Source organism: Meriones unguiculatus, chromosome 1, assembly GCF_030254825.1.
Source record: "Meriones unguiculatus strain TT.TT164.6M chromosome 1, Bangor_MerUng_6.1, whole genome shotgun sequence".
NCBI lineage: Eukaryota > Metazoa > Chordata > Mammalia > Rodentia > Muridae > Meriones > Meriones unguiculatus.
In genome coordinates, this window is record NC_083349.1 from 178,411,085 (window position 1) to 178,434,949 (window position 23,865).

At 48.4% G+C, this 23,865-nt stretch overlaps 1 protein-coding gene across 4 annotated transcripts in view; it reads right to left on the reverse strand.

Moving 5' to 3' along the window:
* The window catches only part of Grik4 (glutamate ionotropic receptor kainate type subunit 4), a 426,381-nt gene that overhangs the window by 153,521 nt on the left and 248,995 nt on the right, over positions 1–23,865 (reverse strand). For 3 of the 4 annotated variants that reach the window (XM_060372148.1, XM_060372145.1, XM_060372146.1), the window contains exons 4-5: positions 16,071–16,235; positions 2,772–2,869 (exon numbers count right to left, since the gene is read on the reverse strand). In XM_060372148.1, coding sequence (XP_060228131.1) covers positions 2,772–2,869; positions 16,071–16,235 — 263 coding nt within the window. The remainder of the gene's footprint in view (positions 1–2,771; positions 2,870–16,070; positions 16,236–23,865) is intronic. The other variant, XM_060372150.1, reaches the window with a different exon arrangement.

A 23,865-nucleotide genomic window follows, 5' to 3' on the forward strand; every position in this document is an offset into this window, starting at 1 on the left:
TACCATCTTATCTTTTTGCGATTTAGGGAGAAGTCTGCCAGAAACCAGAGCTCTTTGGAAATGGAGATGGGAGGACAGCAAAGATCTAGTAAAATCTGAAGAGAGAATTACTGAATTCAACTAGGCTTAGCCCCTGAACCATGCACAGGGCACAGCCATTTTTCCCCCCCAGCAGGGCCTGCATGGTGCAGAATCGACAAAAGCCTGGTGAGTGTGAAGGATGCTCTCAAGGGCAGAGCTGACCCAGTGCATTTCACGAGGGTTTTTCCTCCTGCTTGCACTTAGTATTCCACACACTCCATCTAAGGTGAGTAACATACACCTTAAAGGCAAAAGAGGTGACAAATGAGCCAGATGAAGGGCAAGGCTGGGAACTCCTCCCTGTGTGACTGTTAGCCCACTGAGTTGACCAGCAGCTAGCCCAAAGAGCTCTGCCCATTAGTTCCCACATGGTGGGGAACCCTTGGAGACATGGATGAATTCATAGCTCCTAGCCCTGGATTTCAGGAAGGAGAAGGAGATGTGGGTTTTTGGAGTCTATGGAATGTTTCATGTCTAGGTTCTACTGTGTGACTCAGGAGCAAACCGTTTAACCTGGCTAAACATCATCAAATCAGAGTTGACCTCAGGTGTTTCTGAGAGTCCAAGAAGAAAGAATGGGATTCTGTGACAAAAACAAAACATCCCTGTAACTCCACACACAGTCAGCACCTGAACAATTAAATGTCTGGTTTCTCTCCCTTCTTTCTTCTTCAGTTGTAGAAGTTTCCAGAGGCCCTTTTAGTTGCACAAGGGAGAGGGTAGAGGGGTCTCTTCAGGATTAGGTGGGGGAGCCCTCTGGAAGGCTACTGGAGAGGCAGCCAGCTGCTCTGTGGCCTGGGCAGGGGTAGCTAGGCCTCACCCTGCTGGTTCTCTGCCTTGGAGAAAAATCAATTCATGATTGATTCGCGATTGCAGATTCATCCTAGGAAGTTGCCACAGTGGGGCTGAGGGGAGAGCAGGAGGCAGGAAGCAGCCAACCATGGGGTCTCAGAGATATTAGCAGCATTTAAAAGGCCGGAACCCATAGCAGGGACTTGGAGGCTTCTCCCTGGAGTTGGGCCTCATAAAATATTAACCACAGTGCATAATCTGAGTGGCAGGCAAGGTCGCTCTGGAAAGAACACGACTGGATGAAGGAGGGGTAACTGCCTGGCTGCTCTCAGGGCAGTGCCTTCTGCTTGGACTGTGGAGGACACTGCAAATCAGTGGCTCTCATGGTCACACAGTGTGAAGGGTCTTGCAAGCCAATGAGAAACAGCTCCAGTTCCAAGATGAGGGCTATTCTGGAGTGAGGACTGGGAGGACGACAGCAAGGGGCAGGTGAAGGAAGTGTGGTGGGGCAAGAGGGAGAGAACAGAGAGGAAAAGGCGTCAGCAGAAGAGTGTGGGAGCTCAAACGCTGGCAACCTAGCTGGGTGAAGATCAGAGCCAATGCTGGAGTAACAGCCTGCCACACACTTGACTGTTACCTGTAGCACAGCGAGAGAGATTTAAATTAAACGTCAGCTCCTGGCTGAGCCTGTGAAACGCTGCAAACCTTGTATCGGGACAGAAGTGGCTTTGTGGTCTGAGCTGGGCTAAGAAGCATGTTCCGGTATAATTGAGGTTCTGGGCATCTATGAGAAGCTAATCCAGCCTTGGGACAGGGGCCACTAGAGCAGTAAGATGCCTGAATGTGACAATTCTGAGACAGGCTTAGAGAACCAGGGACTACTCACAAACCCTGATCAAGAGGTCGGTTCCAGAAAGCCTGGGTAGGTGGAAGCCTGTCTGTGATTCCCCCTCTTTGTGAAAGGGTAGCTTGCTGTGGGAAGTTATGCCTTCTCTGAAAGGGTACCCAGCTACTCCCCAGAGCCAGATGCTGCTAGAAAGTCAAGTCTCCAGTCTCCAGCACAGGTGGGAGATGGTGCTGCCTCCCCATGATCCTCCCAAGACCAAGGTCCATCTGCTTCCTACAGACTGGTTCAGAAAGCCTTTAGGATACAGGGAGGCTGTGGGAGACCGGGGGAGCATTTGCCTACTGTCTTCTGGAAATGTATTTGCAGGAGAAAGACAGCAGCCTCTAAAAGAGCCCACGAGGATGCCTACAATCTGCTGGCTCTCTAAAGTACAAGTTGCTAGGAAACCTGTCTTCCATCGTGTTTTTTTTGTCCCATGAACTGAAACCAGAGGAAATGGCCTCCAGACTTTGGACCCAGAGAGACTCCACTCAGAGGTCACACCTGTGGACCAACATCTCGCTTGGAAGAGCAAACGCAGGAACGAGGAAAACAAAATAAAATCTCTTTTCTCATGCACTCAGAAAGCAGAGGCTTTTAAATTTTATTCTCACAATAAAACGGAGCAGTGTTTTTTTTCCTCCCTTAGGTATTCTTTCCCCAGAAGCCCAGGGAAAAGCTGCCTGCATCGACGACAGTGCAGAACTCAGACCTCTGGCCCCTTAGCCTCATGCTAGACTGCCAGCCTTCATCATGACAGATCACCAGCACTGCTCTGTCCTGGGACCCCAAGACACTGAGCTTAGCTTGGAAATCCTGTGGCCAAACATCTCTCCCTCTTTTTATCACTTGGAAGAAGGACGTGGTCATTGGTCCTCACACGAACCGGTAGCCATTCTACCTTGCATTGGCATTGATGATGCTGGTAATAGCAGAGCATCCTTGGACCCTTCCTGCATTCAAGGATCCAACCTACAGGCCCGATTGCTCCCCAATGCAGCACCACACTCACCTCCTTCTCTCCACAGATGTTGCTGATGATAGAGCTGGAGGCTGGACTGGACGATGGTCCCAGGACAGCAACCACTCCCTTGGGGAGGATCTGACACACTACAGCCAGGACAGGAGCGGGATTGGAAGAGAAAACATGGCATTTGGATGATACAGTGCAGACCCTGCCCCAACTAAGTCCTTAGATCATTACCCAGCGTCCCCACCTTCTGCGCATGCCCAACTCAGGCACCTTTCCACTCCTTCCAAACCCAAGTCTCTCCTTCTCTCCCTGCTCTGCTAGGCTTTCCGACAGTTTTATTGTGTTTATGGATAGTATTAAATGAGAAAATGACCCAGGTTATGACAACATATAGCCATAGGCAATAGGGGGTATAAATTGTCTAGGCCATCACTGAAGGACAGAGGTAACGGGGAATCCAAGGTGCCCCCCACTCCCTGTCTGGTCTGCTGAGTGTAGGGGACGACGAAGCTGCTGCATGGGTGCAAGACCTAGATGGTACCAGAGGGGTGGCCCTAAATCTCCGCCTTCAATCTCTTAAAACCTCAGCAACAAAGACAGTTGAGGAGGAAGAAAAGCAGACAATCAGGCGACAGAGGTAGCCAAGAAACGCCAGCAGAGAGGTTTAAAAAGCAGACAGTGGAAGTCAAAGGAGGTAGGAGAGAGAGAGAGAGAGAGAGAGAGAGAGAGAGAGAGAGAGAGAGAGAGAGAAAAGAAAGAAAAATGGGAGGTAGAGGCAGTGTCAGTGTGCCTGGCAGGGCCCCTCTGGCTACCTTGCCACAGGAACTGGTTCCCTCTTGTGTTACCTGAGGGCCAGTATTGCCTGGGACCTTGCTTTTTTTCAACTGGGATGGTTCCCTTTCCTCTTGGTCTCTAGAGACTCACCTTTCATGGGTTACCCAGATACCTTCTTTCCTTAGACCTTAGTTCTCACAAGCCTAGTTTAAGACCTCTCCTCTTAGACACTTTGTCCAATTTGATTATGCTATAGAGTTCTCCTCTCCTCTCCCCTCCCCTCTCCTCTCCTCGCTTCTGACTGGCTAATGTTGGTGGAAGGACCATTGGTCAAAGGCATCTCAATACCTTGAGGTCCTCACTATAGGCATATCTATCACTATGCACAGCCTCATACCCATGGAAGGCTTAAGAATATGAGCACAGGTTGTGCCAGACCCTGACTACACCCTCACCCATGTGTGTGTGTGTGTGTGTGTGTGTGTGTGTGTGTGTGTGTGTAACGTGGAAGCCATAGGTCAATGTTGGGTGTCTTCCTCTGTTGCTCTCCACCTTAATTTCTATGACAGGGTCTCTCACTGAACCTGGATCTTACCACTTTGGCAGCCTGGGTGGCTGGGCAGTGAGCACCACGGATCCAGCTAGCTGTGCCCCAGCACTGAAGGTGCAGATGCACATCACTATACCCAGCTTTTATGTGGGTGCTGGGGACTCATGCTTGGGTCTTCATGCTTGTGCAGCAAGCACATTACCCACTGAGCACCTCCCTAGACCCACTCGACCATAGATTGCAAATCCCTTTGGGCAAGCCACCTTTGATGCCAGGCACATGTTTTCTAGATAGGGTCCCAGATTGTATTCCTGACTGGTTGTTGAATGGCAGATGTCTGTGGTCAGAATGGAGGGGGTGGGGATTAAAGTTTCAGAACGCTAGAGACTGGGGAAAGTAAGATGGGAGGAAAGGAGGGAACAGAAAGAGTCTGACCTCCTTCTCTGCACACACCAGTGCTGTCAGAGCCCAGGTGCCATCCTCGGGCTGTATAAAGAGGCACTCCACTGCACAATTTGACATTGTGCCCTAAACTGAAAACCCTGGTTCCCACACACATTTTCTTCTTCTTCACTATAGAGCTCACTTCCCAGCCCAGAAACTGCGTGTGACGAGAGACGGCATGCTGGTTTGTGGAGGAAGCCATCAGCCAAAACAGCCGTGGGCCCAACAGCATAGGGTGCGGGTGGCAGGAGAGGGCTCCGTGGCTCAGATCACAGAGTTCTGGGGTACCGCACCAGCTCTAGAGCTACTATATCCTCTCTTTTCCTGTGCACGCCAACGTCTCAAAGCTGCAGAGGACTCAGCAGTATTAAGCGTACCCATCCCCAGAGGCATGCAGCCTAGCCTTGGGAGAGCCTCAGCAGAATGCAAGACTTCTCATGCCTGGCTGTGTAGCTCTCCCTGCCTGCTGGAGGCTTTCAATGACACCCCAGAATGACAGCCTTCGAGAAGAGTCCTCCTTCCCGACATTAAGGGACATATATGAGGTTGCTAGTCAAGGTCAGAGTCAACTTTGGGCTTTAAGCCCCTGGCCTCATTCACTGCCCAATCTGGTTCTCTACAGCCCCTGCCCCCAGCTCTCTCCTCCACAACTACAGTGACTCTCTCTCTCTCTCTCTCTCTCTCTGAGCCCACCATGTTCTACCGCACCTTTTGTCACGGTCATCACCAACTGTCACCAGTCCTCAGTCGACTCTCTTTCCCGGCATCTGACAAGCTGGTGGCGCTGTTCTTTGGGGTTTCATTACACTGTCCAGTGCTGCTTCTCATCTACTTCTCTGACAATCTCTCTTGGCTAGTGCATCTTACTTTTTGATTTGCTTAATCCAGAGTTTACCTATGCCTTCTTCAGCCTGAACAAACTCGGCCTTGCTGCATTGGCTCAGATGATCCTACCACTGGGCTTGCGTCTTGAGTACAAATCAAGTTCTAAGCACCTGCCCTCTGGTACCTCCTTCCCAGTACAGCAGAGTTCAGTGTAGTATGAGCATGGACTCTGTTGCCAAACTGCTTGGGTCTGAGAGGGTCCAATTATAGATGGCTGCGGGCCATCCGACATCTATGCCAGGAATCAAACTGAGGTCCTCTGCAAGAGCAGTAAGGGCTCTTTCCTGCTGAACCATCGCCCCAGCCCTCCAAATGTATTAATTTTTAAAGTTAGCCACAAAGTGATGGGTTTCATTACGGCATTTTCATACACATATATCATTATACTCCTTCTTTTTTTTTTTATCTGATATTTACTTATTTAATTTTTTTTTCAATGCAGTTTATTCAGGAACATTGAACAATCCTCGGACCCCGGGGAAAGCCAGCCCACAGCTTAAATAACCTCTGGGTAGCCAACCCAGGCGTGCCACGGGGGCAATGCAGATAGGTCCACATACATGGAAGCAAGCCAGATCCTCGGCCTTAGCCAAATGTGGAGTTGTTCGTGACAGAGAGCACTCACCATCGGGAAGGTGGAAGGCGGAAACCAGCTCCATCTTTAAGGCATAGCATTCCGCAGCTCTCTACAGTTCCCCCTTTTTGTTTTAGACGCATCAGGCAAGAATAGAGGTCTGATCTCTGATATTAGAAATAAATTGGGACTTTGTACAGATGTTCATTTAGGTGTCATCCACCCAAAGAGCATCAGACCCGTCCGATACCTTTTTCTCAGAGGCGGGACCTGGGGCATTATACTCCTTCTTATTCATCTCTCTTCCCACCCTGAACTCCTCCATCTTCCTCTGTCAGCTCTTGCTGATCCCCTTCCTCCTCTGAGGAACGTTCATTATTTTCCCACTTTACAGATGTGGAAATGGAGGTGTAGTGTCTAAGTAACTTATTCAAGCCTACATAGGTAATACTTGGCTGAGCCAGTCTTGGCCTTAGAGGTTCATCTGACACCAAAGCTCATGTTCTTAACCACTGTTCCTTTCCTTAGCTCTTGAAGGTCAGAGCCACAGTCCCTCTTGATTCTCCCGTAACTTCCCTCTAACTGTATTCACTCACTTATTGGGGCTAGACTCTGCTGATCCGGCCTGATTCCTAAGGGGTTTGTATTCAGGATTCTCCGTTTCCAATCTTTTCTCCAAGCAGTAGGGTAAATCATAATCATAAACATTGACCTGTGGCTTTGGTCTGTCTTATGTATCTTGGCCCCTTTCAGCCCTTAGGGTAACACATGAAGGAACCATAGCCTAGCCATACCACAGCCTCTTGACTCCTCTCATGGGAAGCTGGAAATAAACTAAATGTCTAACCATGAAGGAATAGTTATAAAGAGTGGGTCATATGCCCAAATCGAATGGTATTTTAGGCATTTAAAATGTATATGAACATTTAATATTAGCATTAAGATTATTTATGTAACAATATTGAGAGAATCAAGCAGGATGTAGAATTATATGTGCATCTACATGAATCCTAAGCCAAGCCAATGCCAGGGCTGGTTATGCATTGAGGAAGACACGATTGGTGTCAACCTTTACCAGGAGGTAATTATGGCCTGCTCAGAGCACATCTTAAGGACAGATTTATGTAATTCTAAAGCAACCTGATGAAATAGATACAGTGACAGTCATCTTCACTTTACAGACACAGAAACAAGACAAGGAAACTAAGGAGTAGAGTGTACATTGGAAATTTCAGCCCTTTCACCCCAGGACCAACTCCTAAACTACAGCCTTCTACCGAGAATGGCAATTAACTGGAATGTTCAATGACACTGTCTTGGCAGTAGGCATGTTCTGTGGTTTTCTTCTTCTTCTTCTTTTTGTTTCTTTGCTCTCTGTAATGAGCATGTAGTCTTTTCATAATGTGTTTCAAGGAATATGATTTTAAAAAAAAAACTCCTGATGACAAGTAAAATTAAGAGGTCTGATCTGCCTGTCACCCTGCCTTCGCAGCCCTGCCCCCCTTCCCCCCACCTCTGTACCTCCTCCTGCCCTGTCTTCCTACTCCAGGCTGCCTCTGAGTGGTTAGCTCTGCCTAAGCCAGGTGTTCAGAATCTGACCCACTGCCTGTGTTCTATGGAAAGCAGTCAGGAATGTGAAGGCATGACTGTGTGTGTGTGTGTATGTGTTAGTTTTGTTGTTGTTCATTATTCTCTGTAAACATAGCGGAAATGTAACCTTTCCTTTGCTTTCAATGCATGTAATAAAGCACAGTACATTTGCAGCACGTGTGCCTTTGTCACCAACAGAAATCACCAATGTTTTCATATCACATTACAAATGTCATTTACATTCATGACTAGTTCAACCTTGTTCTAGTGGTTAGACCCAATGCTGGGCTTGGCTATGAATGTATTAATAAATCACAGATATTAATACATGACTATTAAAATATTTTAGCTGCTTTTCTATATAATTGGTTCCCACGCTCAGCTATTTTATTCACGTTAAAACACTTCTCTAAGACAGGTTTCTTTAGCACTCTGAGCCTGCCATGGTCTAAACTCTTGTTCTTCTGTCTGAGAAACTCATATTGATCCTCCAGCACCCAGCTCAGACCCTGTCCCAAGACAAGAAGGCTGCATCTGACCCAGCAGCCTGGGGAAGCAGGGCAGTTTCCCGTTCTCTACACACCTGGCCAGCTTCTGCCCCAGGCGTACTCGTGATAGCTCTCAGAGAGAGATTTTTTTTTTCTAAAGATAAATCCTTGCAGAAGGTCATAATCCCACATTTGGATGTGCTGTCTCAAAATAGGTAGTAAAATCTCTTCTCAGGTGACAGATGTGTAGCTATTTACCCTCTAAGCAGCCCTAATCCAAAAATCCTAAATCCTAAATCAGAAACTTTGCGAGCACTGGCATAATGCTCAAAACACTTGAGATCTGGGATTTCAGGTATATCGATCATTAGGAATTCTCAACTATGAATGTCTCTGCAAACAGTTCGAATCCCTACCTCCACCGCCACCAGGAGACACTTCTGGCCCAAAGCATTTCATTCAAGGGATATTCCACCTGTACAATGGGTGACTGTAAAAAAAAGATCTGTTCGCACATGGGTCACTACTGGAGACATTCTTTAGTGCCTGGCATATGTGTTGTGTGCACTTTCTACAATCTCAAATGGTCTGAATTCTAAACACATCAGACCTCAGGAGCTTGGAGTCCTGAGCCGGCTCTCCACACCTATATCCATCCATTTATCCATTGACTTCACTGGGTCTTAAGCTCTTTTTGAGGGCAGGGAGACATCTATGAGAGCAGGGAGTCATCTGTGAGGGCTGGGGGATCTGCAAGGGCAGAGGGACATCTTTTCCCTGACAGACAGACCTGACAGAAAGCAATTGTTCACCAGATACTGGCTCAACTAACTGAGAAGATCCAAAATGACTCCAGGGAAATGGGATGGTCCTCCTATCAGCATCATGGCGCGGAGAATCCCCGAGATGGACAGGGCTCTCGGCGCTTATGAAGGATGTGCAACTCAGTGTAAATGGAAAGCATCCACAAAAAAAAAAAAGACCTCATCTCTAGAACTTCTGGGCCCTGATCCCACAGACCAAAGCCACCAGAGTGAGGGCACTGAGAAGTGGGTAGGAGGGACATCAAGGGAGGAAAACAGATGGCCCTAACTCTGCTTCCAGGGGAGCAGGAGAGGGAGGAAACAGAAAGACATAAGTGACATAACCATGACAACTGTTTTTAAGGCGGTGGAGGAATCAGAAGGCAGCTGTTAGAGCAGCTAAGTGAATAAAAGACCATGATGTGGTGTTACAGCCCCACAGTGGAGCTTCTCTGTGGTTCCCAAGTCAGTCTAGGAAGCTGCACCCATAGCAGACAGGAGCAGCGCAGGATGGGAAGGGCCAGTGAATATGGCTCCTTGTCCCTGGCAAGGCAGCTCTAGATGAGCCACTCAGCAACCCCCAGGGGCTAACCATCTGAGACTCATGGGTCCAGGAGAGCCAGGGAGCAGAAGAAACTGGAGATGCCTCAGTCCTTGGCACAAAGTCGCTTCATGGTGAAGCTAGAGAGCAGCAGTACAAAGGCACCTCCTTGTCTTACACACATCACACTCAGAACACATCAAGAGGCCCTGACTGCCCTACAATCAGGCAGTAACTTCCTATTTACTTTCATGCACAGTCTCCTCTGGCACCAAAGCTTTTAGGGATACCCAAGTGTGCCCAAGGCGGTCAGTGGGCTGAATGAATTGAATTTGCTTGATGAAACCAGAAAGGAAGCATGTGTGGGGTGAGGACGACAGCTCTCTGCACTATCATGCTCCGATAGTGGGGCCTGGTTCCAGAAACCACCACCGCCTCCTCCAGCCCCAATAGGCACAAACCACTGCAGAAGGAACCACACTGTTCCCCGGGCTTCCATGTGCCAGGCACCCAGCTGGCAAGCACACTGCCAATGAGAGGGCAGCGTGAATCTATGCTTCACAAAAGCAGGTAAAGTTGCTGAGAACTCACACCCAGCCGTGCGCGGCTCCGAGTGTGTTAAACACTTCCATTCTCGCACATTTTCCCCACTAGCCTCAGGGAGGGAGGGTGCTAGGCATGTCCATTTCCAGAGAATTCTGATTATTCTCCCTCGAGGGCTTGGAGGACGAGGGCATGAGCTCACGATGTGGCAGAACCAGAGTTGGAATTCTGGGGCGAGAGGACCGGACCAGATCATTTCTGAGCACTGCCATTCGGTGTGTGTCTGGGTCCACAGTGTGCGCAGGGGAAGTGGTAAACTCAGACAGCAGAGCAAGAGATGTTTGCTGAATGACTCACCACAATTTGTATGCCTTTCTCCTCTAGATTCTCTATCCTGGCCCTTGTGTGTGTGTGTGTGTGTGTGTGTGTGTGTGTGTTTACCTACACATGCTTATAGAGACAAGAGATAAACCTCAGGTCTTGTTTCTCAGGTACCATCCGTCTTGTTCTGTTATGTATTGAGGCAAGGTCTCTTGCTGGCCTGGAACTCAGCAAGCAGTCTAGGCTGGCTGGCCCGTGAGTGTAGGGGCTCTACTGACCTCCACCTCCCAAGCACTGAGATTTACAGGGATAGCAAACTCTTCACCCACTGAGCCAGCACCCCAGACCCTTTGAACTGACCTTGAGGGATACTGGGTCTCAGTTATCAGAAGTAATCCTGAATCCCTGAAGGTCATGACCCCCCAGAGCCTTCAAGAAACCTGGAAGCCTAGAAAGAGTGGACTTGCCGATGGGGTTAAAACAGATGAGACATGTGCCCCACGCCAAGTACGCTGGAGCCTTCCAAAGTCTCTGTTCCCTTTTGTGCTTTCTGGATGTCGAGGGGAGACAATGAAGACAGTGAAATGTATGCCTGGCCTCACAGAGACAAGCAGAGGCGAAGGGTTGATAGGGAGGCCCCTGCTTCCAGCTCTACAGTAAATTAAGCCTCAAACTGGCTCTGGCCACAGCAGGGATGGCGCCTGCAGGTATTTGAGTGGTAAAGGGGTGGGGCTCAGTTAAATCGCCACGGGAGACAGAGTGATCTATGGAGCAGAGGGTGTCAAAGTCTGATAGCTTTTAGGAGCTCCTTGCAAAACAAAGGCTGTGATGGAGATAAGATACAGAGGGAAGCAGGAAGGGCTGAGTAGGGGGAGGGCAAGTGGCCTGATAGGTCTTGTCCATTCCTTTCACTTCAGATCTGTGAGCCACGCAGGGGGAGTTAGCAAATCAAATATCTGGAAGCCTGAGGTGATGGTGGTAAAGGGCAGAGGTGGGGGGAGTCCCGTGAGTGTCAGAGGAAGCTTTGTAAGTGACCCTCGCTTCAACTAAACCTACTGTATGAAAATCTGCCTATCTGAACCAGACAGAACAGAACGGGGGTTGATTTTTCTCCTCGCATCTTCCCAGTTTCCAGGTTGGCTGTTAATTAACGCCCCGTGTGATCCTTTCCATCTCTAAGCCTTATGTGCAGCCAACAGATGAGGGGGCGACCTCTGGATTCCTGCATCTTCACCTTCGTTACACTTCCTCATCTCTGATTCTCAAAATAACCTCTGCTTCCCTGGACTGGCTGGCCCACCCTGAGCATGATTCATTAAGTGCAGTGTGTACAGAGCTTTTTGAAAAGTACCTATTACTTCAGTAAGACCAAACAGCCCTGTTGGCTCGCTAAAGTTCCGACTTCAGTCACAGCCTCGACATCACCAGCAGTCTCTTTCATCTCCCTGAAGTCCCCAGCCACAGGGTGACAGGTGAGGGGTTGGGAGAGTCATCAAATGCCTGGAACCATGCAAATGTCTTAAATTAGCAATGAAAATCAGACCTGGACCACTAGCCCAGGGAAAACCCAGACTGTGGCACAGTGCAGCAGCCGGCACAGGGTGACCCACCACACCATCCAAAGGCTCAAAGCTGTCAGGCGCATCAAGTGAGGAGAACTGGAAAGAGAATGGGAATATCCAATTATGAGGCATGTTGACATTAAGCAAGTCACCTGAGAAGAGCCTGGGAGAGAGTGTAGCCCCCGGGGACAGCTGAGCTTTGAAACAAGGGACAGAAAACGCAATGGTGAGTGGGAAAGGAAACCTGCTCCACTGAGACAGGATCGAAAATAATCTAGCAGCTTTAGCTGCTGTTCGCTGAGACCTGTGTGTGTACCCACCCAGGGGCGTGTGTCACCTCCACTGTGGCATGGAACACGTTGATGAGACAACATGCCTGTCTCTATCGTTTGACAGAGAAGCAAACCTGAGGCATAAAAACGGCTATGTAGCTTCTCCACACCACATAAGTGGAACTCCAGCCAATTCGATTCTCAAACCCATGATCAGAACTAGACCTCTTCCCAAGTAGGGTTTAGAGTGGTTATCCTCCTACACCCCAAAATCTTGTTCCTTCTACCTGTCTTTTTCCAGTATCGCCACTGAGAACCTGTTCACCTTGCTAGAGCCCACTGCACGAACCTACCATCCACAGGGCCCTTACCTGAAAAAAAAAAAAAAAAGACTAGGATGGGCCTTTCAAAGAACTATCTGGACGGTGTTTAAAACCTTTGGTGGTGGTACACTCTGACTTCAGATGAAAGAGCCTGGGGGTAGGAAGAGCCAGAAGCCATCTGAAGCGTGCCTCAAACACACTGAAATAAAAGCTGAACTGAGGGCCACTTGCTAATAAAATACTCGGTGCCTAAAAGAGGAGCATTAAAAAGATGTCCAAAGTCCTGCAACGAGGAATAAAGATATCAATTTCCTTTATTCCCTGATTCATCTGGTTTAATATTTTAGATGCATTGACTTTACCACGGCAGGTTGCGTGGGTCACTGGGAAAGGAAATTTCTTCCCGCCAATGGCACCATCCACAATGGGCAGATATGCATTCAGTCCTGCTGGGTAGGCCCTGAAGAACTGAAGGAAAGAGAGGGGAGGGGGGGCGTTGATTTTCAAAGAATGGACTACAGAGCTATGAAGAAATCCAGACCCTCGTCTGAGACCTTGGTGAAGAAACTCCACAGACCAGACTAGAAGACTCATAAGAAGTCGTTGATATTTCTGATTTTACTTGGAAGATCTTGGACAATCTGTCTTCCTTTCATTATGCTAGAAACTAATCTTGATGTCTTCTTGGACATATTTCTGTTCCCCAATAAATTTGTGTTGGCTAGAGTCAGGTCCAAAAGGCAATTGCTAAATGTTTATTTACTAACTGAGTGAATAAGTGAATGTTTTCATACTGGATCCACCACACCCTTGTTCTAGAGAAAGGTATGTCAGTAGTTCCTGTCAACTTCAGTGGCCCTACTCTGTACAGTATAAGTGACCCTCACTCATAGCTACTGGGCCAGGAGAGGACACTGTCCCCAGGGATAGTCAGTATCTGTTTGCAGTCTGGCAAATAGCAGCAGCCTGTGAGACTGGCTGCTGAGAGCTTCCATTTCGGATATCCAGAGATACAGGTACTACATGGGACATCTGTTTACACTCCTCCCCTCAAGGGACATCACAAAAGAATGAGCAGAAAGACTGTGAGAGTGAAGAGAGGAGAACCAGAGAAAAACTGTGTCTATTGGATATGACAGGATAGCTGCACTCGTGAATTCACAATAGCTGTGGGTACCTGAACACGACACATAAGATCAAGCCAGCCAACCTGCCAGCATGGAGAGAGGAGGAGCTCAGAAGCTCCCTCTCCTTGCTGAGGGGTTTTTGTCAGTTAATGGTGGCAGGGGGAGGAGAGGTGTGGTTCCTGAGAAGTTGGCCATGCTCCAGATAATGGTCCCATACCGTGGCCTACATAAGCAGCACAAAGTGAGTTATTTATAAACAAAAGACATTGAAGCTGGGAGGGGTAGGGTGCAATGGATATGGGAAAAATTAGGAAGATTGGGGGGGTGAATATGATCAAAGTACATTGTATGCATTCATGAAATTCTCAAATATATATATATATATATATATATATATATATATATATATATATATAATTAAAGTAGTACTAGCAGAAACTGACACTGTGTGTACTCTGAAGGAATTGTAGCCCCCATGAGTCCAGAGGTCCTGTCCATCTTGTTTCCAAAATTTTTCCCAATCATAGAGGAAACACTAAAGAAAATCCCCAAAGTGAAGAATCACAGGGTATCATCCTAGGCAGCCATTATGAGACAGGTGCATGATGGGTGAGCTAGGAAAACTAGCCAGCTGAGGGAAGAGCCTGGATCCCATCCCATAGTACAAGAGATAAATAAATAGTTAGATAAATAAATAAATACATGAGCAAGCAATGAGAGCAGGAGAGAGAAAGAGACAGAGAAAGACACACACACACACACACACACAGAGAGAGAGAGAGAGAGAGAGAGAGAGAGAGATGCTGGTAGTTCTGGAGGCCACTGCCTGTCTCCTCCATCATCTGCTGTGTTTAAACCAGTGAAAACCTGTTCCCTTCCTTGCAGCCCTAACAGCCCAGGCATAGCCAGGCAATAGAGCAAGGCTTTATTCTCATGGGAAAGACCCATGGTGTTACACAATAGTTACTCAAGTGTTCTTTTCTTTTATTCATTTGGTTTTGGGCTGGGAAAGGAAGGGGACTCTCCAAAGTCTTGTGGAATTGATGTCACCATGTGTCCAGGCTGAGTATCCCTTGCTACAGTTGGGGTTCCAATGTCCCTCAAAGGCTCACGTGGTAAAGGCTTGGTGGCCACATGGTGGTGCAATCTGGAGGCAGTGGCAACTTTAGGAGGTGGGGCCTAGTGGGGGGAGTAAGGTCATTGGAGGCAAGTCCCTGAAGGGGATATGGGGACCCTCCTCCCTTCTCTTCCAATATCCTCTCGTTTCTGGTCACTATAGGCAACTCTGCTCTATCACAAGCCTCTCAAGGTGCCCCATATCTCCAAAATCCCACAGCAACGAGAACAGTCAGTCATGGACTCAGACCTCAAAAACTGTGCAGCCAAACAAGTGTTTCCTCCTTCTAAGTTGACGCCTAGGGCACTTGGCCACAGAAGCAGGAAGCCAGCTAGCTAACAGCTCTTTGCTTTCATTCTCTGCTGGAGCTGCTCATTTTCAGCTCGGCTGCAATGCAGGGGCTCACTCATTTGAGCCTAAGTCACAAGGCAATACCAGCACCAAACAGAGGTTGGCAAGCGGGATGCCGAGGATTGTGCACAGATAGACCAGCTCGCTCTGTGCTCAGGCAGATTACCTCCTACCTTTGAGGGTCATTTTCTTTTCTAAAGCAGAGGAAACAGCACACAACCCTCACACCATTGCTAGCACCCAGAACATAGGACTTACTCCTCTGAGTAAGCTGAGAGACCCACTGTGTCTGTGAAAATCTACACTTCACAGGGGATTCTCCTATATTTTAACTCATGTGAGTCTCATAACAAATATGCAAGATTTGCAAAGTAGAGCCTAGCACTCCCATTTTACTGAGGAAGAAACTGAGGTATAAGTAGGCTGAATATATTAGACAGAGAAAGTGGCCATACTCCATTCCAGGTCCAGCATTTCCCTACATTTCTGCCTTTATCACAAGAACATGAAACAATTACCCCACAAGAACATGGGGTAACTGAGGCAGGAGAATTGCTCTGTGTTCAAAGCTAGCCTGGGCTACTTACTGAGCTCTAGACCAGCCTGGGGTACAGAGTGAGAGCCTATCTCAATGTGAAATGCTACTAAAGACTAGAAGGAAAGGAAAAGGGAAAGAGGGAGGAAGGATGAGGGGGGAAGTAGGGAGGGAAGGGAGGAGGGAGAGAGGGAAGGAAGAAGGCAATCAGGTGGGCAATGAAAAGCTACCTTTACACTGGCTGCCATTCTTTTGCAAACATCCACAAAACTTTGTTCAATTATTTGTATAGAAAGTGTCCAGGAGATGTATGTATGTATGTATGTATGGATGGATGGATGGATGGATGGATGGATTAACATTCTATCTAATTCCTGATTAACAATAAAACCTAGCAGTCTTCTCTGGGCTGAGATCCTCACAGTCCTTCCTGGTATGTAACGCTCTCCCTCCCCTGGAAACATCTGAATCAGAGGCCTGGCACTAGGCAGACGCCCACCACCAACTCTTCCTCTGCCAGCCTGTCCATTCCACGTACTGGTTTCTGCAGTTTCATACTCGCTGTCTCTGAGGAGCTCAAAGATGTCCACTTCGACCTTGGCCTTGCCCAGCCTCTCTGGTGCGCGGTTGATGCGGTTCTTGGCCAGGGTGATGGAGAGCCGTTCCCCTCTGCTGCACTCCATGGGGTCATCCAAGATAGCGGCTGTGGGTAGATAACCATATGGAGACAGTTGGTATGCCACCCACCACCATTACCCCTCCTCCTTCTCCACCCTCCCCGCACTGCCACCTTCTTCTCCAGGCAGCTCCCCAAATCCCTCTCCACCTCGACACCCACGACACCCACAGAACGCTCCAGAGTGAGTTCACCGCATGCTCAGTCTCTGCTCACAGGTGTAGCCTTGAATTCTAATGGGATACGCACCTGAGGAACAATGCAATGCCACAGCCTGGCCACCAGGGGTCCTACCTGTCCCAGGTCGCTAGGCCTAGGTGCAAAAATACCCTCAGAGACTGGTCCACATGTACTCGGAAAGGCACATGCGTGCTACCCGTTTGAAAACGGAATTCTAAGTCTACAGGAAAGTCCTCGAGGAGAGAGGCGGCTACGCATCTGTGAGGGACAGCTGTGGTTGCAGGGAAGCAGCTGCAGAGTGCTGGGGGATGCTCACACTCCAGTCTCCAGTGCCCATGAGCCATGTGTCTCAGACGAGCTATAAAACTTTGAATATCTTTTCTTCACTGAACATTGGAGTGGTAAAGACAAGCTCTCTGGGTAGTGAGGGGATTCAGTTCAGGTAAAAGAGGTCAGGGACTTGTCTGGATTTAAGCAGTGTGACAGTCAGTGTGAATTACTTGGAGAGGTACAGTGCGAGGAGCTGCCCAGCCTGGAATAATGTGACGGGAATCACAGAGAACAGGGCTCCTGTCCCAGCCCCACCCCATATGAGCTAACAGATCTGTTTCCTCATTTTAAGAAAAAACGGGGAAGAAAGCTGGTTGTTGGGCTACTGTGAGACGTACATGGGATGGGACATACTCAGGGCGGTCTTGCATCTAGTCGGCGCTCAGTAATGACGGCTACTGATGCTCTTAACTCTCTTCCTGGGGGAGCTGAAAAACTGACACTCAGCACACAGACTTTTACGTAAACATTCACAGCTCACAAAGACTAAAATGTGGAAACGATTCAACTGTCCATCAACCGAGGGGCAAGGAGATACTGGTTTCCTAATGCAGAGGATTATTACTATTAAATAAGAGGAATAAAATGTTTCCACATGTGACAACATAGATGAGCCTTAACAACATTGCTCCAACTAGCAGAAGCTAAACATACACACATACACACACACACACACACACACACACACAACCCAAAATATTGGATGGGTCTATTAATACAAAAATATCTAGATGAAGAGAATCCATAGAGATACAAAGAAGAGTAACAATAATAGGGTTATGAGACAACTGTGAATATAGTAAAAACTGTTGAACTGTATGCTTTAAGTGAAGGAATTATGCCAAATATGAATTTTAACTTCAAAAAAGTAATTATTAGAAAGAGAAAACTATCAAACTTATCTCTCAGAGGTTGAAGGAAACATGGTGTTATCACGACAGACTCCATGGCCCTGAGTGGCCACGGCCAGGTGGCCCACAGGAAGACGTTCCTAAGCTCTCACATTCACAAAAAATGCTGACTTGGTATTGTTTAGCCTTCCATCACTGTGACAAACTCCCCGAGGCAATCCCTGTACCTTAATGGCCCAGGTTCCCTGCTGTTGTTTTGCCCATTGCTGTCATACGCACAACTGACATCTCCCAAGGAAAATGCCAGGACGGCGGTGAGGAGAGTGACAAAGCATTTTTCCTGATTTGTGGATCTATGCACATGCACGCTCTCAGGGAACAACATAAGCTCAGTTTCGCATTCACAGTGTAGGCTCCAGCGAGCATGCAGTGGAGGCGAATCCCAAGGCCTAGGCAATGAGGTGGATGCATTAACTAGAAAGGCACACATGAAGTGACCAGCCACCTATAGGGGTGGCCAAAGAGGCAGACCTGGGAAGATTTTTAAATCCCTGCTGATGTGACCCATAACACATGTTCACATTCCCCTTGAATGGCAGAACTTGGGAATGTTCTGACCTCAGTCTCAGTATTCATGTCTCACTGGGCTGGCTCAGGGAGCAGGACTCAGAACGAGACAGCTCTAGGAAGCAGAGATGGAAGGAGTCACACTGTGTCACAGCAGGCTGACAACTTGAGACTGTAAGAAAGCAGGGATGGAGAGGAATGGCTCCCCAGATGATGTTCCTTAGTGGACAGACCAACATTCCTTCTAAATGCGGACAGCTAGGGTGTAGCCCACGCCAGTGGCGACCATTACAACTTCACATCCATCCACATATTATGGATACTGGACTCCATAAGATCTGATCCTGGGAAACAAGCTTTACAGCAAAAGTTACATCGTAGCAGTTAGACTGTCCCTAGAGAACAGGAAAGACATCTATTGTAGCAGGAATTGGCAGAGTCCAACAGAGTTCTGGGGAGGGGATCCTGGGTCCAAGATAGATCTGAGCATTGTACTCAGAAACAATGGTGTGTTTCGTGGACTTGTCACAATTGCATCCTCAACACAGCAAGCCCGGTGCCTTGTCTTCATGTGAGAGGAGAGTGGGGGTTCTGAGGAGGATGGAGAATTGCCCATGTTTCCAGAGCTGATGAGCGATGGAGGAGGAAGGGGTCACAGGTTTGCCTGACCTCAGACACCCAAACCTGTCCTCCTAGGACTTGGACTAAAGAGAGAGTGTAGCAGGTAGGGACCCTGCATCTGACCGGGCACTTTAAAGGAGGTGTCACCGAGGCAAATCAACTCTGAGACACTAACAGTGACAGGCTGGATCATGTAACTTGGAAAACCCCCAGGTAATTCCTCTGCTTTCCTATGCCTAACACACGTCACACCCTGATGGGCCTCTCCAACTAAGAGGCAGCCATCCTATTAACTATTAACATCAACTAGATACTTTATAACTTACTTGTAATAAACTAATCACTCAAGAAAATATCATAAGGTTTAGGTCTGAAGGATGCCCCAAAGGCTGGGTCTACGGGGAACTCTTGGAACTTCAAGAACTGGGCCATAGTGGAAGGAAGTTAGGTCACTGAAGGGTGACTGATGATCCTGACCCCCTCCCTTTCCCCTTCTTGGCCACCAGAGCAGAGGGGCTTTCTCTGCCACATACTTTCCACCATGATACAGAGCCTCACTGTGGTCCCTAAAGCGAAAGAGTCAAGCAACCAGAAACGGAAGTCTCTGATTTCACAGTTCACAACGATGGGGCCCTGAACTCATAGAGTTAGTGGCCTTCTCAGAAGAGAGAAGAAGGAGCTCAATCACTTGCTCTCTACTTTGAGAAGACATAGTGAGAAGATGATCCTCTGCTAGCAAGGAAGAGAAGCCTCATTAGGAGCAGACTTGACCAGCTCCATGACCTCAGACATCCCAGAGAACACGGAGAAATGAAAGTTCTGTTTAAGCCAGTTGGTTTGCAGTCTCACTGTATAGTGTCCTAAGATGATTAAAGACAATCTGTTAATACAAACTCTGGTGTACAGGCCCCTAGCCAACTGTGTCTCACATTGTACACCCAACACCCAGAGCATCATCTAACATACTGAGTCAGAGGAATAATGGTCAGCAGAAAGGAATGAGGGAAGCCAATGATGGACCCTGTTCTTTCCTTCCCCATGAGGCCCTCAGGGTTATTTATCAACCCTGTTCCCCACGCCCACTCCCAGGCCATCTTGGGCACCACATTTCACTAAGATTTTGGTTCTTGATGGTGATTAATTTCTGACAGGGAAGAGGCTTGACTGGGTGTTTTGTTGGCATCAAACATATTAGGACCAGGATGATTAGCTTGAAAACAGGAACTGAATTCTAGGGCTGTAAATGCCAAAGACAAGAGCAGGCTGAGGCTCCGGCTCTCCCAGGATGCTGAAGGAACATGTCCCCAACAGGCAGTTACCAGACAGCACACTTGCTCTTCGGTAGTCCCAGGAGAGGGGCCAGATGGATGGAGGAGAGCAGTGTGCTCGAGGCTTAATGTGCAGCGGATGCTCCTGGACCACGCTGGGTCCCTCAGGCCCAGCTAGTAGGCTAGGCCAGGATGTTCAGAGTTCCCAGCTGCTGCCAAGTGAGGAACGGTATGAGCCAGCACATCCCGAGGCCCTGGGGACTCCTCCCCACAAGAGTCAACTAGTAGCCATGATGAGACTGAGAGGTCCGGGAAGCAGCAAAGGCAGGGCTGAGGTGGGGAGACTCACGCTGGGGCTGGGGTCTGCCCCTTTATCTAGCCGTGGAGACTCAGTAGTGCCCAGTGCTTCTCTGGCCCAGCAGGAGTCAGCACACATTCTTCATGTCAAGAAAGCCTTTGCATTCTCGCAGAGTCTCTCCCTCAAACCCTAAGCATTATGTTCTCTGCTGAGCTCGCTCCCCATCTGGGGTCTGAGGCCCCTGACAACGGAAAGGCTGCCTGTTCACAGTGTGCGTCTTTATCCATGTTCTCCTCCCAATACTTGTATGCTTTCGGCCTGGCTCACCCTACTATCTCACAGGCTAGCACAGCGCTGGTAAGTGTGAGCAGGCCTGTGCCGAGGCGGATGCATAATACTGATTTGCCTTTTATTCCAGTCTTAAGCACTGGGACTTGCCTTTGATCACAAGCAGCCTGGCATCCTCTCACCACTGGAATATTTCCACCCACCTGTGCTGCCACCTCTGCCTCTGCTGACAACAGCCGGTTCCTTCTCTCCTCTTACCCTTGTCTGAACTGTTCTCCCTACAGACTCACCTCTTCCTGAAAGCCTTCTCCAACTCCCAGACCCCTGTGTTCTCTTCCATAGATTTCCTGAGAATAGTTCCCTGTCCCACTGGCAGAGACTTGAATGACCACCTGTGTGTGCCCTCAGCTGCTCGTGCTTTCCATGGACAGATAATTCCTTCCTGCTTGCTTGCCTTCCCAGATGGCTGATCTCAAATGAACTCCCTTCCTTTTAGCTCTATGAGTGTCTCCTGCTGCCTATCTGTGGCCTCCCTTTTTTTGTTGTTGTTTTTGTTGTTTGTTTGTTTGTTTGTTTGTTTTCTCTCACTCACTCAACACTTTAAAGGAGTGGGTTGGCCAAACCTGATTCATCTTGGTAAACGGATGAATCTGGACACACGGTGGTCAGGTGATTCATGAGCAGCGTGGGACCACCTGGCTCTTCCTCCTCTGCAGCAATTGCAGCAAACGTTGGTGATGTGGCACTGTCAGATGATACCAGAATCAAAGGCAGACCCTGCGCACGGGGATGCACGGCATAGGACCCACTGCTACTGCTTCTCAGCTTCGTCCCTCCGGGCTGGTGGCTTCCTGTTCTCTGTTCACCTTCCCTCCACACATTATTGAAAGCTCTGGGTGAGCCCTCAAGTGTGGATGCCAGCTACCTTAATCTCTAAGCTCCACCAGAGGCCAGCTACAGGAGATTCTAGGCACCTCAACAGCCCTTGGCTCTTTAAAGGGGTGGGGGTGGGAGAATAAAGCTTTTACTGGCGAGCCTTTATAGGCCATATCTATAACACTGCCAACGGCTGTTTGGACCAACCCATTACGGCCCTGTGCTAACAAGGAAAAGAGATGGGTTGAGCCCTGGAGTACTGGTTACCTTTGCCTCCCAGCTGCTTGCCTGTAGCTCCAGGTTTTCAGATGTGGTGGCAGCCTTGTCACTCATCTGTCATCAGCTCTGTCCTCTTAGTGCCCTCCATTTACTTGTTCCCACTCATCTCTTCCATGGAAGGAAGTCTTCCTCCACGTGAGTTGTCATATCTTGATCCTCACCTGGATCCCCTCTTCCTATAGAGTCTCCATCCCTATTCCCTGCCTTCCTCCCTCAAAACTCTGCCTCATATACCTCCCTTTGCTCCAATCTTCAGTTTCTTCCAGACCAGCTTGTCTCTATGCTCAAAGAGCATCAAAGCCCAAGCAGACGGAACTTCCTGTGACCAGATGGGCCATGTGCCACACTAGCCCTATAACCAAACACAATGGGACCCCAATTTGGTGAGTGAAAAGCTGAAACTCTCAGTCAACACACAAAAGAGTGAAGGGGGACTTTTAATGCCTGCAGGGAGGTGAGCACAGCCTCCCAAGATAGTTTTACAATACTGACAGCTCCCCTTATTGAATGATTCCTCAGAGTTTGCTGATTTGGGCCCCAAAGTCCCCCCATCCCTCCCCTCACCGCAGGCCACCTTCTGTTCCCCACCTCACTCAGACTGTACACAGCGCCAATGCCAGCAAGCATCACTCCAACACCAGTGGGCACTTCTGATTCCTTGTCTAATTACATCATAGCCAGCATTGTTGTTTATGATCACCAGGTGCTGCTCTGAGAACATCAAATATACGATCTCATTTAATCCCCATGCAACACACAGTTTATTATTCTATTTTATGGGCAAGATAAGTGAGAAAGGGCAGGTTAGGCAGTTTGCCCAAGATTGCACAGCTCATAGTGGCACCTGGGGCCTGGGCCTGTTTGCTTTAGTACCCCTGCCCTGGATGTTCCTAGGCTAGTGTTCTTTGCAGCCAGGCCCTGCTCCCATTTTCTCACCCAAGGCCCTCAGCTTCATTGGCTCCCAGGAAGCTTCACTCCAAGGATTCTACTAATTTTCTGGCCATTCCTTCAGGTACCCTCTGCTCCTGTTATCCTTCAATATGGATGTATCCCCAGGGACTCTGAAAACCCCCTTTTCTGCCTTGGATCTCTTTTCTAGCTCCCTGGAGAAAAAGCATGTGCACACAAGAGTCTGTTGTCACCTCCAGGCAAATGTCTAAAGAGCACCTCACACTTATCAAGACCCTAACTAGGAGGCTGGCAGGATGTCTCAGTGAGTAAAGCTCTTGTCACACAAGCCAGATGACCTGAGTTTGATCAGCAAACCCACATGCCTTATTTAGGTTTCTATTTCTGTAAAAATATACCATGGCTAAGGCAACTTATAAAAGAAAGAGTTTAATCAAGCTTATGTTTCCTGAGGGTTAGAGTTTCTGATGGTAGAGGGAAGGCAGGAGCAACAGTTGAGGGCTTTCTTGCATCTTGATTCAAAGTCAGAAGGCAGAGAGCACACGGGGATAGACACTGCTCTTCTGAAACCCCAAAGGCTACTCACAGTGACACCCCTCCTCTCTCAAGGCCATATTTCCTAATCCTTCCAAAACAGTTCAACCAGCTGACAACCAAGAATTCAAACATATGAATTTATGACGTCATTTTCATTCAAACCACCACAACACATAAAGGGAGAAGGACATAACTGATGCTAAAGGGTTGTCCTCTGACCTCCACAATATGCTGTAGCATACATCTGTCCCTATTCTACACACACACACACACACACACACACACACACACACACACACGCACATTCACACATACTGATTCTAGTTCAGCTTTTTCTCCCTTCTCCTGTTAAAATCCTGAGCTGAGCAAAGGGCAGCATCAGCTTTCCAGGTATCATACCCTTGCCCAACTCCTCACCTGCAAACAACCACCCCAATCATGCCTGTGTCTGCCTCCTCAGTATTTCTCTTGTTGGAAATGTATTGTCTACTTCCAGTCCCTTCATCCCAACTACCTGGAATGGTGGAACTTTTGTTCAACTGGGTCTTATAGTTCTTATATGTCTGTCATCCTAGCTAATCAGGAAACTGAATCAGAACAATTATGAGTCCAATTAGAAGGCGTGATTGGGCTACAGAATGAGTTCAAGGCCA